General features: G+C 41.8%; 1 protein-coding gene across 3 annotated transcripts in view; it reads right to left on the reverse strand.

Moving 5' to 3' along the window:
• The window catches only part of PPP2R5E (protein phosphatase 2 regulatory subunit B'epsilon), a 279,362-nt gene that overhangs the window by 145,057 nt on the left and 120,404 nt on the right, over nt 1–13,901 (reverse strand). For all 3 annotated transcript variants that reach the window (XM_030215510.1, XM_030215507.1, XM_030215508.1), the window contains exon 4: nt 1,539–1,640. In XM_030215510.1, the coding sequence (XP_030071370.1) occupies nt 1,539–1,640 (102 nt within the window). The remainder of the gene's footprint in view (nt 1–1,538; nt 1,641–13,901) is intronic.

Here is a 13,901-nt window from a genome sequence, read left to right on the forward strand (position 1 = left end):
TTGATGGACACAACCCATACGTAATGGCTTCATCTGCTTGATGACAAGGAACCTGAAAATCCAATTAGTTGGGTGTGCCTTGAGGACTGGTTTGAGAACCCCTGGTCTAGTGGGATTATCACCTTTTCCCTAACTTTTTTTCTCTCAAGAAAAACAACATACTTATACGTGTTCTATCTTGAGAGACTTTAGAGAAGAGGAATATCTCTGCAAACAAAAAAACATTAATTCACATGTAAAAAAAAAAAAAAATAGAATTTAAGGTCTGCTTCTTGTTTTGACGTTAACAAAATCTGGCTCCAAGATGGAACCAGTGGCAACATGCCAAAATGGTAGCCACAACAGTCTGCATTTTGGACACCCTTCCTTCAATAACAAGCAGTGATATGTATCCAGAAAATGTTCCTTTCACGTCATTTCCAGGAACGTTCATTTTGTTTAGGGTTCCCATCTCCCTTTTATGTGCACACTATTGATGGCACATGAAAAACCATGAAATTTAATGGGGGGGGGGGGGGGTCTGCTCATTTTCATTTCCAATGACATGAACTGAAATAGAAATGTCATTTCCTATACTGTTTTAAATGAATGCACATTCCTACTACCAAGACTAACAATGCCAGGGCAGCACCACTGCCAAACGTCCAAAGTTGCCACAGTAGTACTTTCCACATTCTACAACTCCAGCCAATATTAGCACCCCACAGGACATAGTGTAGCCCTTCCCCATATGAAAATGAACAAAAAGGGTTGTTACAGGAATAGGAGAAAGAACAGAGAAGGCTATGATGTAACTTCTGATTTGGAGTTGCTGGTCTCAAGTATACTCTCTGTGTAGTAATGCTCATAGTTCTTGAATGCTGGGAAGTGTAATAGAACCAGTTAATTGAATTTTACATTCCAATAAAAACAATTATATTCCTGTTTACAGCCAATAAAGAATCTCTGAATGTAAGCAAACATCCTTGCTTACTGGATGGATCTGGAATAATTGGGTAACGTTTGCACTATCTTCCAGTGTTCCGAAATTTCATTTAACAAAGAACACACCTTGTACAAAACAGATTAAGCTGAAAAATGCAAAATATTTGTATGACAAAACCTTTCCCCTTCCTCCATTTGCAAACTTATGGTAAAGTGTATTTCATTAGGATGACAGGGACTGTATAAGGTGTCTATGTGTATATTTTAGTGTGTGTTATTCTTATGCCTATATGTACAGACAGATGGATGGATGTAACCTCCCAATATGTGCTATCGACTGGGTGAAATGCACCTAAAGTTATTTTAGTTTTCTGGAGCTCACAATCACTTGAGTTATAAACGTAGCCACGGCACATCATTGTAGTTCTATATTTGATCGATTAAGAACTAGAATTAGAGTAAAGCCTTACTGATCCTAATTTGACTAATAATTTATCACAGGAATTTTTTTTTTGAGCCATAGCTTGGTTAGGCTTTAAAAATGGTGCCCAAACTGACACATTTCATGGTTAAACAGTACAGCTGTTTTCTTTTCCAAATTAAACATAATGTACCTGTAAGTGTGGCCATGATGCTTCAAGGGTAGGTTCATCCTCTTCTGGATCAAATTCATTGCTGTCACTGGGAGGGAGAGTTCTGAATATATTGCAAGATACCTACAAAAATAAGGGGAACAGGTTTTCATACTGAGCCAGAATATATGAAAATGTAAGCCCTTCATCTACTGAGAATATCAAATTTAGCCCTGTTCTATCTACTGCATTAATCACTACTACAGGAGAAATAAAATTTTTCAATAGAAATGTAATCCATTTTCTCCTATCAAACTAAACCATTAAAAAACAATTTTTTACAAAGGTCTGCTATATTTTCAAAATCACTTTTTTCTCCCCTATTCAAACTCAAATTTTGTTTTTCTGCTAGCACTTCATAGTCGCTCGATAAAAATTTATATCAACAAAACATTACATCTCTCCAAAGAGAAGATAAATTATTAAATAATAATCTGATATTTAAATATCAGAGTACTTCAATTTAAGCACTCAAATCAGGTGCCTATTTTCATAAGTACATAAGTATTGCCATAATGGGACAGACCAAAGGTCCATCAAGTCCAGCATCCTGTTTCCAACAGTGGCCAATTCAGGTCACAAATACCTGGCAAGATTCCAAAAAAGTACAAAACATTTTATGCTGCTTATCCCAGAAAAAGTGGATTTTCCCCAAGTTCATTTTAATAATGGTCTATGGACTTTTCCTTTAGGAAGCCATCCAAACCTTTTTAAAACTCTGCTACGCTATCCGCCTTTACGGCATTTTCTGGCAATGAATTCCAGAGTTTAATTCCACGTTAAGTGAAGAAACATTTTCTCAGATTCGTTTTCAATTTACTATTTTGTAGCTTCATCGCATGCCCCCTAGTTGTAGTATTTTTGGAAAGCGTAAACAGACGCTTCACTTCTACCCGTTCAACTCCACTCATTATTTTATAGACCTCTATCAGTCAACCTAGGAGTGAAAGTAGCCAGCTAACTAACTTTAGATGCCTAAAACTGAGGCTCTTAATTTCATTTAGACCTGGTCCAGCCCTTGATGCTGTTCACTTTTCTGCTAATAGAGGAGACTTATTTTAAAAATTATCTAAGGGCCCAATATTCAAAAAAAAAAAAAAAACCAAGCTCCTAATTTTATGCTGTTAAGTTGGGCTCCTAAATTTGTACCTTATATTCAGCCAATATAGGAGACAGTTTCCTGTCTCCTGCCTGAAGGAACCTCACTCAGATAAGACTTGTGCTGGCTTTATTCCTGGATATTCCTACCCTAAAGCTGTGCTTTTGGACATCACTCCCTTCTATCCTTGTCTGTCCTTGTCACTGCACTTATATCTTTCCTAAAAAGAGGAGGGGAAAAATTGTTTTAATCTGCTCTGCAAAAATTGTGATCTGACTGTTGTTTTCAAACTGGTTTATTGATATCTGAAAATCTGAAAACTAGATTTCAGATTTCAAAACTGCCAGATAGTAGTAGAACTCTCTTTTACTAAAATTGTGCTGAACTCTCCCCCTCCCCCATCCCATCTAGCTTTCTGCAGACAATCTAAACGATTAGGAGTGGCTAGTTTCTGTTGAGAGTTGGGCAGCTTCAAGGTCTTTGTCTCCTGCCTGACCGAAACTCACTCAGATAAGACTTGTGCTGGCTTTATTCCTACCCTAAAGCTGTGGTTTTGGACATTTCTGGTGCATTTTGTAACCTGGTCTTCCCCTTGACTTAACCTAATCTTCCCCTTATCCCAACCAGCTGTGTAGATAAGTGGCTTAATATAGTTCTAGAGATAGGTTTTACAGCAAACACATTCCACAGGTTTTAAATTAAAAAGAGATGATAGAACCTCTGCCCACGTGAGTGTTGTCTACAGACCCCCGACACAACTGGAAGAACTAGATAAGGATCTGATCGCGGATATTCAAAAGTTAGGAAAGAAGAGAGAGAGAGGTGCTGTTGCTGGGAGATTTCAATCTGTCGGATGTAGATTGGAAGGTTCCATCGGCAGAATCAGAAAGAAGTAGAGAGATCGTGGATGCTTTCCAAAGTGTTTTGCTCAGACAAATGGTGATGGAACCCACGAGGGAGGGGAGTGACTCTGGATCTGGTGCTCACAAATGGGGATAGCGTGTCAAATGTCCGAGTGGGTGCCCACCTGGGCAGCAGTGACCATCAAACGGTTTGGTCTGATATGACAGCTGTAGTGAAGGGCGGCCACTCAAAACTCAAAGTCCTGGATTTCAAGCGTGCTGACTTTAGTAAAATGGGGTATACCTGAGGAAGGGCTGATGGGCTGGGAAGAAGTACAAGAAGTTGAAGGACAGTGGTCCAGGCTGAAAGAAGCTATAAATAGGGCCACAAACCTTTATGTAAGGAAAGTAAATAAAAGCAAGAGAAAAAGGAAACCGATATGGTTCTCCAAGCAAGTGGCTGAGAAAATAAAGGCTAAAGAGTTGGCGTTCCAGAAACACAGAAAAACGCAAGAAGAGGAACATGGGGAGGAATACCGGATGAAACTGATAGAAGCCAAGAGAGAGATACGCCTGGCGAAAGCGCAAGAACAAATGGCTAGAAATGTAAGGAGGGGTGACAAAAGTTTCTTCAGGTATATTAGTGAAGGAGTGGCCTAGTGGTTAGGGTGGTGGACTTTGGTCCTGGGGAACTGAGGAACTGAGTTTGATTCCCACTTCAGGCATAGGCAGCTCCTTGTGATTCTGGGCAAGTCACTTAACCCTCCATTGCCCCATGTAAGCCTGCCATGAGTGGAAAGTGCGGGGTACAAATGTAACAAAACAAAAAACAAAGGAGAATGACTAAAAAGGGAATTGTAAGACTAAAAGATACTGCGAACCGCTATGTAGATAGTGATGAAGAAAAAGCAAATTTGCTAAATAGATACTTTTGTTCTGTTTTCACAGAACAAAATCCTGGAGAAGGACCACGATGGACTGGAAAAAGTACAAATGAGAATGGAGTGGATAGAGCACCGTTCACAGAAGAGTTTGTATGAACAACTTGAAAAGCTAAAGGTGGACAAAGCCATGGGACCGGACGGGATCCACCCCAGGATATTGAGGGAGCTCAGAGAGGTTCTGGCAGGTCCTCTTAAAGATTTGTTTAATAAATGTTTGCAGACGGGCGAGGTTCCGAGGGATTGGAGAACGGCGGACGTGGTCCCTCTTCACAAAGGTGGTGATAAGGAAGAAGCTAGAAACTACAGGCTGGTAAGCCTCACTTTGGTTATTGGAAAAGTAATGGAAGCGATGCTGAAGGAAAGGATAGTGAATTTCCTGGAAGTCAATAAGTTGCAAGATCTGAGACAAACATGGTTTACCAAAGGGAAATCGTGCCAAATGAATCTCATTGAATTCTTTGATTGGGTGACAGGAGAATTGAATCAGGGACGAGCTACAGACGTAATCTACTTAGATTTCAGCAAAGCTTTTGACACTGTTCCCCACAGGAGGCTTTTAAATAAACTGGATGGGCTGAAGATAGGACCCGAAGTGGTGAACTGGATTAGGAACTGGTTGACGGACAGACGCCAGAAGGTGGTGGTTAATGGAATTCGCTCGGAGAGAAAGGTGAGTAGTGGAGTGCCTCAAGGATCGGTGCTGGGGCCGATTCTGTTCAATATATTTGTGAGTGACATTGCCGAAGGGTCAGAAGGTAAAGTTTGCTGATTTGCGGATGATAGTAAGATCTGTAACAGAGTGGACACCCCAGAAGGAGTGGAAAACATGAAAAAGGATCTGAGGAAGCAATTAAAATTCAATGCAAAGTGATGCACTTAGGGAATAGAAATCCACGGGAGACGTATGTGTTAGGCGGTGAGAGTCTGATAGGTACGGACGGGGAGAGGGATCTTGGGTGATAGTATCTGAGGATTTGAAGGCGACCAAAACAGTGTGACAAGGCGGTGGCCGTAGCTAGAAGGTTGTTAGGCTGTATAGAGAGAGGTGTGACCAGCAGAAGAAAGGGGGTGTTGATTGCCCCTGTATAAGTCGTGGTGAGGCCCCACCTAGAGTATTGTGTTCAGTTTTGGAGGCCGTATCTTGCTAAGGATGTAAAAAGAATTGAAGTGGTGCAAAGAAAAGCTACGAGAATGGTATGGGATTTGCATTACAAGACGTATGAGGAGAGACTTGCTGACCTGAACATATATATTCTGGAGAAACAGGGGTGATATGATACACACGTTCAAATATTTGAAAGTATTAATCCGCACACGAACCTTTTCCGGAGAGGCGAAGGCGGTAGAACGAGAGGACATGAAATAAGATTGAAGGGGGGCAGACTCAAGAAAAATGTCAGGAAGTATTTTTTCACGGAGAGAGTGGTGGATGCTTGGAATGCCCTCCCGCGGGAGGTGGTGGAGATGAAAACGGTAATGGAGTTCAAACATGCGTGGGATAAACATAAATGAATCCTGTTCAGAAGGAATGGATCCTCAGGAGCTTAGCCGAGATTGGGTGGCAGAGCTGGTGGTGGGAGGCGGGGATAGTGCTGGGCAGACTTTTACGGTTTGTGCCAGAGCCGGTGGGGGGAGGCGGGGCTGGTGGTTGGGAGGTGGGGATAGTACTGGGCAGACTTATACGGTCTGTGCCAGAGCTGGTGGTGGGAGGCGGGGCTGGTGGTTGGGAGGTGGGGATAGTGCTGGGCAGACTTATACGGTCTATGCCAGAGCCAGTGTTGGGAGGCAGGGCAGACTTATACGGTCTGTGCCAGAGCCGGTGGTGGGAGGCGGGGCTGGTGGTTGGGCGGCGGGGATAGTGCTGGGCAGACTTATACGCTCTGTGCCAGAGCCGGTGGTGGGAGGCGGGGCTGGTGGTTGGGCGGCGGGGATAGTGCTGGGCAAACTTATATGGTCTGTGCCAGAGCCGGTGTTGGGAGGCGGGGCAGACTTATACGGTCTGTGCTCTGAAGAGGACAGGTACAAATCAAGGTAGGGTATACACAAAAAGTAGCACATATGAGTTTAACTTGTTGGGCAGACTGGATGGACTGTGCAGGTCTTTTTCTGCCGTCATCTACTATGTTACTAAGGTACATAGGGGTCAATATTAAGCCAGCTGCACTCAGCATTTTGCCACAGGTGTTATGCCCAGAAATTCAATGCCAGGCCATATTCAAGCTTTGGAATTGAATTTCTGGTTCTATACAGCTGGCTACATCATAGTCGGTTAAATGTAATATTCAGAGCTGAACCGGCTATGGAGCACCACATAAAGGTAGCACTGACTTTTATGTGGTCCTATTTATGCAGTGATCTTGGCCAGATAAGTACTGAGTATTGGCACTTAACCAGCCAAGTGTCAACCACCTCCAGAACTGATTTTGCTTTTAAGCAAAAACCGCCTGTTAAATTGTTCTGAATATCGATCCCATAAGTTTTCAGCTGAAAATTCATCTCAAGGAACTTAAAAGTTAATCTTATAAATTTAAGTATTTTTTAAAAATTTTATTTCTGTTTCAATCATGTAACAATACACCTGTATGAAAGTGTTCCTTTTACATACCAGATAGGCCTGATGTTAATTTGCTTAGATTTATAAACTTGGTGCTGAAAATTAGTGCTGAGCTACAAACCTTTTTCCCCACCCTAAATCCACCCTCTGTTACTACCCACTTGTTATGCTTATAAATTGAGGAGTTTAGTGAAATTTAAAGTATAAAGATATTCATTCAGCCCTAGTAAATGTTCAGAGAAGTCAATTTATAACCCTTCAAGTTAATAGCATAGATGCTTTGACTATCAAGCACCTAATTCATAATGTTGGCTAGATCTTTTGAATATTGGCTGGTAAATCTCTCTACAATTAGTATTTCATGTTTAGGATTCAATAAGGCACAAGCATATTAATGAAGTATTTTCAGACTAACAGTATAGACATGCTTACTTATAGAGTAGGAAGGAGGGGTCAGAAATTATTTGGATAATAGTGATGTTCAATGTTGGTATCTCTGTAACTTTGTACAGCAAAATAAACTATCACAAGTCAAACAAAAGTGGTTGGTGGCATACCCAAATACTCAGCACTGAATATTCAAGTATATGTTTAAATGCCATGATGACTAGAACTTCAGTACTTACTAGGGCTATACAGCAATTAAAAATTTTTAAACGTACAATTAATCGCATAAAGTGCCCCCTCACTTTTCCTCCTGTACAGTGCAATATATAAATAGCTGATGTAAATTCTCAAAACTGACTTTTCAATTACTAAACTAAAAATCCAATCATTTATCTTAACTTTGCTGTTTTGGTGATTTTATCTTTCTAATCATCTCGTTCCCTGTCTCTGGTTCTGTTCCCTGTGCTCTGAACTCTGTTTTCATGGCCTCCTGTCTATTTACCATTTCTTTTTTCTCCTCCTTTACTTACTGCCCCATACCCATCTTTCACATTCAACTTTCTTCCTTCTTCTCAAATGTAACTAGTTTCCATCTCTCCCCTTCCCCTCCTCTCCATGGGCACCATTGATATTATTATGAGTGATACATTAAATAAAGTAGTCACCAGGAGTTGACTAGTATAATGGCAGCCACCTTCCTACCCTCCCTTGGCCTGTATTCATTGCTACATATGCATTTTTAGCCACATTCCCCCTACAGTATTAAAACTAAAAATGGGGTTCATGATAAAAATAATATTTTTTGTGATTCAGGTTTATGTAACATTTTATCTAAGCAGGATTCCAGTGAACTTTTAGTATATACTTAGCCACCTCTGAGGTAAATACATATTCAAGTTGCTAAACAAGGAAAAATGCTATACATTTGAAAAAGAAAAGCCCACTGAGATACAGTGGCTTCAGGGGATTAGAGCTTTCATATTAGCAATTGTCTTGTTGAGTAATATAATGCTATAATTATCCACTACACATCTTTTTGTCTCTGCGCCCCCCCCCCCACCCCCCCCCCCCCCGGTACATTCCAGCAGCTGTTTTTCTCTTGCTGCCCCGGAGTTCTCCATTATCTCATTCTCCCTTCCCCTGGCGACCCTGTGAACTGCCTGTACAGACGGCAGCACTAAGCACACGATGCTTCTCTCTAGCCAGAGCACTCTCTCTCTCTAGCATCCTGCCTCTGACGAAACTTCCTATTTCCTGCGGGAGGTGAGCTATGCTGGGCATTTTCAGACTTGGTTTGATTGGTAACCGAGGTTAAAAGGTCCTGGAGCCTAAAATCCTGTGCCTAAACAGCAGTGCCTAAATATTACATGCTCAGTATTCCAGGAAGCAGAGAAATAAATAGTGTAGTAATGATACTGTTCATATGACACTGACGTATACTCAACAGAAACAGTTTTAAATAAACTGACAAATTCAGGATTGAAATTCAAGATCTCAGGAGCTTCCTGTATACTCTGTGGCTTGGAAAATTCTCACAGCCCATAGCACAACAGGCTCTCCATTCAAAACTACTGCGTGCAAGGCTTCACCTCCTGTTTCACCACCCAGCTCCATAAGACATCATCTCCAATGGCAACACTTTGGAGTGGGAACAAACTGGGATCAAGAATCAGTGGAGGAACAGGACCTTCAGGTTGGATTGAGCTTTCCACTGGTTACCTATTAAATTACATATTATTTTTAAATTGTCATGCTGGGTTTATAAGATGTTTAGAGGTACATGTCCAGAATGTTTATTTTCTTTCCCACTGTCTCCCTCTTTGACCTGACCCATAGATTACCGTTATCTATTTTCCATCTTCTGTGAAAATTCAAGTCTATTGACTTCACTTCCTTATCAAGCAGTTTCTGCATGGTGTTCTTTTTACAGTTGATCTCAGAATGATCTCTTCTTCTCTACTATTCCGGAAACAACTGAAAGCCTATTTGTTTAGAAAATTTCTTTCTTAAGGCAGTTTTTTATACAGCTTTTATATCTTTCATTCTATTTTCTATTTTGAAAAATTTATACTGTAATTTCATGTTATTTGCTTTGAACCTATATATGGGAGTTGGCGGAATATAAGCATCATTACCATTACCACCTCCAGACAAGCAGTAAAACACTGCTTTGCTCCTGACAATCTGTGGAGAGGTGAGAAATAGAACCTATTTGTTCTATCACTAAGCAGTATTTTGAATGGTACATTGGCAATGGAAACATAAAATGTGTACCTATCTGAAATCATAAGAACAGATAATCATCTAACAGGCTCCAGACGCTATCAGAATGCCACAGTATGAAGGAGTGATAAGCTTCCTGAAGTGCCTACTAACACCCCCCCCCCCCCAAAGTATAGCACCATGAGAAGAAGTATGGATTGACCTGAGAGGGGTAAGTGTCATTGCCTAAGAAGGTTGGTTGCCAGCTTAACAAGCACACAATGCAAATAAAATGGCAGACAGGCATACAAAATTCTGGCAAGAAAGAGAGAAAAGAGAATGGTGTTGCTGCCGTGTTATGAAGAACTGGGGAAACCCCCCCCCCCAAACTAGCAACTGAAACAAAAAGAAAGTGTACCTATCCAAAATCATAAAAAAATATAATCTAACAGGCTCCACATGCTATCAGAATGCCACAGTATGAAGGAGTGATAAGCTTCCTGAAGTGCCAACTAACCCCCCCCTCCCCCACCGAGTATAGCACCATGAGAAGTATGGATTGACCTGAGAGGGGTAAGTGTCATTGCCTAAGAAGGTTGGTCGCCAGCTTAACAAGCACACAATGCAAATAAAATGGCGGACAGGCATACAAAATTCTGGCAAGAGAGAAAAGAGAATGGTGTTGCTACCGTGTTATGAAGAACTGGGAACCCCCCCCCCCCCCCCCCCCCCCAAACTAGCAACTGAAACAAAAAGGGCACCAAGAAAATAGCAGCTTTCAACTTTAAAAAGCGGAGCACCTTACGGAGCATACACGGAAGAGAGATATATTTCCTTTCAGATGGAGAACCACAATGCTAAACATACCAGCCTGCAGAAAAGTCAACAAGCATTGAAAATTGGTACACAGTTAATCTGCATCAAAAACCATAGCAGTAGAAAATTGCTGTCTCTCCGAGTTCAGTACTCTACCTATTCAACCTTTTTTAGATTTTAGAAAAAGGAAGGCACATAATTGCTGTTTGTAGAATGAAAAGCTCCAGGCAGACACACTTCAGAGTAGCAGTGGGTGAGGAGGGAAGGGGCTCAAAAATACTGACTACTGCCCTCTGGTACCAATAAACTCCAGTGAGGAACTCTCATACTCAACTGGGTCCCGGCCCAGGAGTCAACTTCAGATGACTAGTCTGGAGACTACTCAACCCCTATCCTGGGGTAGGGGAAGAAAAAGGAAAGGGAGACCTCAAGTATTTCCTAAATGCAGATTTCCTGTAAGGTCAGAAGAAATTTAGCTTGAGAAAACAAATATACTAGCTCAGGATATCCCAGGGCTAAGTAGCCAAGTATCTATACAAGGCATTATCACCATCCGCTGGAGACAGAGAAATACTGAATGTTCTAGACCACACAGTACCTTAAGAGGGAGAATCAAGAAGAACTACTTTCTTTCTCTGTCTCCATCTGTTGATCAACGGACATAATCCACAAGTTTGTACTGGTCTGGTAGGACACCAAGGAAAGGGATATGTTTAATGAATCAGAATAGCTTCTTCCCCAGCCATTAGCTCAGAAGATCTGTACTTAACATAAATTCAAAATTATTCCTGAATTTAACTCTCCTTGAGCTACAGCTGAAAAAGAAATGAGCTAAATCCAAAAATTGACATTAATACCTGTTAAATGCAAAACCTTACTGGGCTTTAGTAAATAGATCACATTATTGAATAAGTTATTTTCTTACTATAAATTGTAAATATTTTCTGTGACTGGAAAGTGTCATGCTCCTCATGCCTTAGCAAAACTCAAAAAAAAATTCTTCTTATGTATCTAGTGTGTGGATAAGGAAGAAGTTTTCAGTTCGTAGGACCCTTAGGTCTTGAAGCTGAATAACTACCACTGGTCGGGTGTGGGTTCTAGGTCCTTCAATATCAATGTGTTTGCTGCTAACAGTACAGTATGAAACTTGCATTAATTTAAACTTAAATCTTCAAAAGGACCCAAGGAACTTTTTCACAGTCGAGGACAGCATATCAAACTCTGTGATAAGTCTCATAAACCATTCAATTGCACTTAGGCCAGTGATTTCAAATGGCACCCAATTTTTGTGTCACTATCAGGCTTATTTTCGAAAGAGAAGGACGCCCATCTTTCGACACAAATCGCAAGATGAGTGTCCTTCTCACAGGATCGCCCAAATCGGCATAATCGAAAGCCGATTTTGGGCGTCCTCAACTACTTTCCATCGCGGGGACGACCAAAGTTCACTGGGGTGTGTCAGAGGCTTAGCAAAGGCGGGACTTGGGCGTGCCTAACACATGGGCGTCCTCGACCCATAATGGAAAGAAAAAGGACATCCCTGACGAACACTTGGTCGTAAGAAAAAAAGGACCAGGTAAAGTCGTCCAAGGCACAAAAAGGTGTCCAAACAGACCAGATGACCACCGGAAGGAATCGGGGATGACCTCCCCTTACTCCCCCAGTGGTCACTAACCCCCTCCCACCCTCCAAAAAATTTTTTAAATATTTTTTGCCAGCCTCAAATATCATACCCAGCTCCATGACAGTAGTATGCAGGTCCATGGAACAGTTTTAGTGGGTGCAGTGCACTTCAGCCAGGCGGACCCAGGCCCATCCCCCCCCCACCTGTTACACTTGTGGTGGTAAATGTGAGCCCTCCAAAACCCACCAGAAAACCCACTGTACCCACATCTAGGTGCCCCCCTTCACCCATAAGTACATAAGTAATGTGATACTGGGAAAAGACCAAGGGTCCATCGAACCCAGCATCTTGTCCACGACAGCGGCCAATCCAGGCCAAGGGCACCTGGCAAGCTTCCCAAACGTACAAACATTCTATACATGTTATTCCTGGGATTTTGGATTTTTCCAAGTCCGTTTAGTAGACTTGTCCTTTAGGAAACCATCCAACCCCTTTTTAAACTCTGCTAAGCTAACCGCCTTCACCACATTTTCCGGCAATGAATTCCAGAGTTTAATTACACGTTGGGTGAAGAAAAATTTTCTCCGATTTGTTTTAAATTTACTACACTGTAGTTTAATTGCATGCCCCCTAGTCCTAGTATTTTTGGAAAGCGTGAACAGACGCTTCACATCCACCTGTTCCACTCCACTCATTATTTTATATACCTCTATCATGTCTCCCCTCAGCCGTCTCTTCTCCAAGCTGAATAGCCCTAGCCTCCTTAGTCTTTCTTCATAGGGAAGTCGTCCCATCCCCGCTATCATTTTAGTCGCCCTTTGCTGCACCTTTTCCAATTCTACTATATCTTTCTTGAGATGCGGCGACCAGAATTGAACACAATACTCAAGGTGCGGTCACACCATGGAGCGATACAACGGCATTATAACATCCTCACACCTGTTTTCCATACCTTTCCTAATAATACCCAACATTCTATTCGCTTTCCTAGCCGCAGCAGCACACTGAGCAGAAGGTTTCAGTGTATTATCAACGACGACACCCAGATCCCTTTCTTGGTCCGTAACTCCTAACGTGGAACCTTGCATGACGTAGCTATAATTTGGGTTCTTTTTTCCCACATGCATCACCTTGCACTTGCTCACATTAAACGTCATCTGCCATTTAGCCGCCCAGTCTCGTAAGGGCCTCTTGTAATTTTTCACAATCCTGTAGCGAGTTAACGACTTTGAATAACTTTTGTGTCATTAGCAAATTTAATTACCTCGCTAGTTACTCCCATCTCTAACTCATTTATAAATTTATTAAAAAGCAGCGGTCCTAGCACTGACCCCTGAGGAACCCCACTAACTACCCTTCTCCATTGTGAATACTGCCCATTTAACCCCACTCTCTGTTTCCTATCCTTCAACCAGTTTTTAATCCACAATAGGACATTTCCTCCTATCCCATGACCCTCCAATTTCCTCTGTAGCCTTCATGAGGTACCTTGTCAAACGCCTTTTGAAAATCCAGATACACAATATCAACCGGCTCCCCTTTGTCCACATGTTTGTTTACTCCTTCAAAGAATTGAAGTAAATTGGTCAGGCAAGATTTCCCCACACAAAAGCCGTGCTGACTCGGTCTCAGTAATCCATGTCCTCGGATGTGCTCTGTAATTTTGTTTTTAATAATAGCCTCTACCATTTTCCCCGGCACCGACGTCAGACTCACCGGTCTATAATTTCCCGGATCTCCCCTGGAACCTTTTTTAAAAATGGGCGTTACATTGGACACCCTCCAATCTTCCGGTACCACGCTCGATTTTAAGGATAAGTTGCATATCACTAGCAGTAGCTCCGCAAGCTCATTTTTCAGTTCTATCAGTACTCTAG

Source organism: Microcaecilia unicolor, chromosome 9, assembly GCF_901765095.1.
Source record: "Microcaecilia unicolor chromosome 9, aMicUni1.1, whole genome shotgun sequence".
In the NCBI taxonomy this organism is placed as follows: Eukaryota; Metazoa; Chordata; class Amphibia; order Gymnophiona; family Siphonopidae; genus Microcaecilia; species Microcaecilia unicolor.